At 48.4% G+C, this 2,500-nt stretch overlaps 1 protein-coding gene across 1 annotated transcript in view; it reads left to right on the top strand.

Annotated features, from left to right (window-relative positions):
* riok1 (RIO kinase 1 (yeast)) overlaps positions 1 to 2,500 on the top strand; it is a 16,326-nt gene that overhangs the window by 4,552 nt on the left and 9,274 nt on the right. Inside the window, exons 11-16 of the mRNA XM_042427623.1 lie at positions 444 to 530; positions 611 to 748; positions 847 to 950; positions 1,188 to 1,294; positions 1,508 to 1,573; positions 1,653 to 1,769. Coding sequence (XP_042283557.1) covers positions 444 to 530; positions 611 to 748; positions 847 to 950; positions 1,188 to 1,294; positions 1,508 to 1,573; positions 1,653 to 1,769 — 619 coding nt within the window. The remainder of the gene's footprint in view (positions 1 to 443; positions 531 to 610; positions 749 to 846; positions 951 to 1,187; positions 1,295 to 1,507; positions 1,574 to 1,652; positions 1,770 to 2,500) is intronic.

Below are 2,500 nucleotides of genomic sequence, written 5' to 3'. Positions count from 1 at the left end.
AGTAGAACCAGATCTGATGGGCTGGTATAACCTAGTAAACCCAGATGTGAGGGGCTGGTAGAACCCAGTAGAACCAGATGTGACGGGCTGGTAGAACCTCGTAGAACCCAGTAGAACCAGATGTGAGGGGCTGGTAGAACCTCGTAGAAACCTAGTAGAACCAGATGTGACGGGCTGGTAGAACCTAGTAGAACCAGATGTGAGGGGCTGGTAGAACCTAGAAGAACCAGATGTGAGGGGCTGGTAGAACCTAGTAGAACCAGATGTGAGGGGCAGGTAGAACCTCGTAGAACCCAGTAGAACCAGATGTGAGGGGCTGGTAGAACCCAGTAGAACCAGATGTGACGGGCTGGTAGAACCTCGTAGAACCTAGTAGAACCAGATGTGACGGGCTGGTAGAACCCAGTAGAACCCAGTAGAACCTGGCTGTGTGTGTGTTTCAGGCTGCAGACGGCGGGGATCCCGAGTCCAGAACCTCTTCTGCTCAGGAGTCACGTTCTGCTGATGAGCTTCATTGGAAAAGACAACATGTAAGAACCAATCAGAGTGATCGCACAGTAACGGTGGCTGTGATGTCATGTATTGATCACCTCCTGTATTAATCAATCAGGCCGGCTCCTCTGCTGAAGAACGCTGCGCTGTCAGAGTCGAAAGCTCGGGAACTCTACCTGCAGGTTCTACAGAACATGAGGAAAATGTTCCAGGATGCTCGACTCGTCCACGCCGACCTCAGCGAGTTCAACATGCTGTAAGGCCCCGCCCACCAACAGGCCACACCCACCACACAGAGCCCAATCAAAACCAACTTCCTGTCTGACTCACTGTGATGTTTGTTTATGTGTGCAGATATCACAACGGAGACGCTTACATCATCGACGTGTCGCAGTCGGTGGAACATGATCATCCCCATGCTCTCGAGTTCCTCAGGAAAGACTGCAGCAATGTCAATGGTGAGCCGCCGCCGCCGCAGGAGCAGCCCCAGCAGCCGCAGCCGCCGCCGCAGCAGTCGCAGCAGCCGCCGCCGCAGCAGTCGCAGCAGCCGCCGCCGCAGCAGTCGCAGCAGCCGCCGCCGCAGCAGTCGCAGCAGCCGCAGCCGCCGCCGCAGCATTATGAGTTTCTGCTGTTGTAAACACGCTCCGCCGTCTGTAACTTCCATTGAAACTTCTGTCGGTCTGTTTTTTTCGCAGAGTTTTTTGTGAAGCACGGCGTCGCGGTGATGACGGTCAGAGAGCTGTTTGACTTCATCACCGACCCGTCGATCACCTGCCATAACATCGATCAATACCTGGAGAAGGTCTGGACGCAACATACAGCTTCATTGATATATTGATTTATTGATTGTCTCTGTGTGTGAGATGTTTTTATTTGACTGGTTAAAAGAATCTGATCAATAAAATCAAGTTATTGTTGTTTGTTAATATCAAACTGCTGCCTGTCAGTCACAGCTGAGGGTCATTGATCCGCTTTCCTGCCTGACTGTGTTTGCTTGTCTCTGATTGGTTGACAGGCGATGACGATCGCGGCGGAGCGGACGTCAGAGCAGCGGTCAGATCAAGATGGAGTGGATGAGGAGGTAACAGACATGTTGATTAATCTCACCTGCCTCAGTCTGTATGACCTTTGACCCCCCCGTAACCTGTCTGCCCCCCCAGGTGTTTAAGAAGGCGTACATCCCGCGCACGCTGACGGAGGTCAGTCACTACGAGCGAGACGTCGACCTGATGAGGGCGAAGGAGGAGGAGTCGGCCATCAGCGGACACCATGACAACGTAAGTTCACAATCAGCAGCTCAACAGGCTGTCAGGCAGGGATACATCACCACGGTAACCAGGTAAATCACCACGGTAACCAGGTAAATCACCACGGTAACCAGGTAAATCACCACGGTAACCAGGTAAATCACCACGGTAACCTTTGCTGAACAGTTAACTTCAGAGGATCAGATGTACAGAAGAACTAGATACAGACTCAAAGATGGCGCCTGTTTGTGTTGTTTGTGATGTTTGTGTTGTTTGTGTTGTTTGTGTTGTTTGTGATGTTTGTGTTGTTTGTGTTGTTTGTGATGTTTGTGTTGTTTGTGTTGTTTGTGTTGTTTGTGTTGTTTGTGTTGTTTGTGATGTTTGTGTTGTTTGTGATGTTTGTGTTGTTTGTGTTGTTTGTGATGTTTGTGATGTTTGTGTTGTTTGTGTTGTTTGTGATGTTTGTGTTGTTTGTGTTGTTTGTGTTGTTTGTGATGTTTGTGATGTTTGTGTTTTTTGTGTTGTTTGTGTTGTTTGTGTTGTTTGTGATGTTTGTGTTGTTTGTGTTGTTTGTGATGTTTGTGTTGTTTGTGTTGTTTGTGATGTTTGTGATGTTTGTGTTTTTTGTGTTGTTTGTGTTGTTTGTGATGTTTGTGTTGTTTGTGTTGTTTGTGTTGTTTGTGTTGTTTGTGTTGTTTGTGATGTTTGTGATGTTTGTGTTGTTTGTGTTGTTTGTGATGTTTGTGTTGTTTGTGTTGTTT

This window comes from Thunnus maccoyii, chromosome 12 (genome assembly GCF_910596095.1).
Source record: "Thunnus maccoyii chromosome 12, fThuMac1.1, whole genome shotgun sequence".
NCBI lineage: Eukaryota > Metazoa > Chordata > Actinopteri > Scombriformes > Scombridae > Thunnus > Thunnus maccoyii.
Note: the sequence above shows the minus strand (reverse complement) of the source record. Positions and strands in the feature narration are given on the sequence as shown.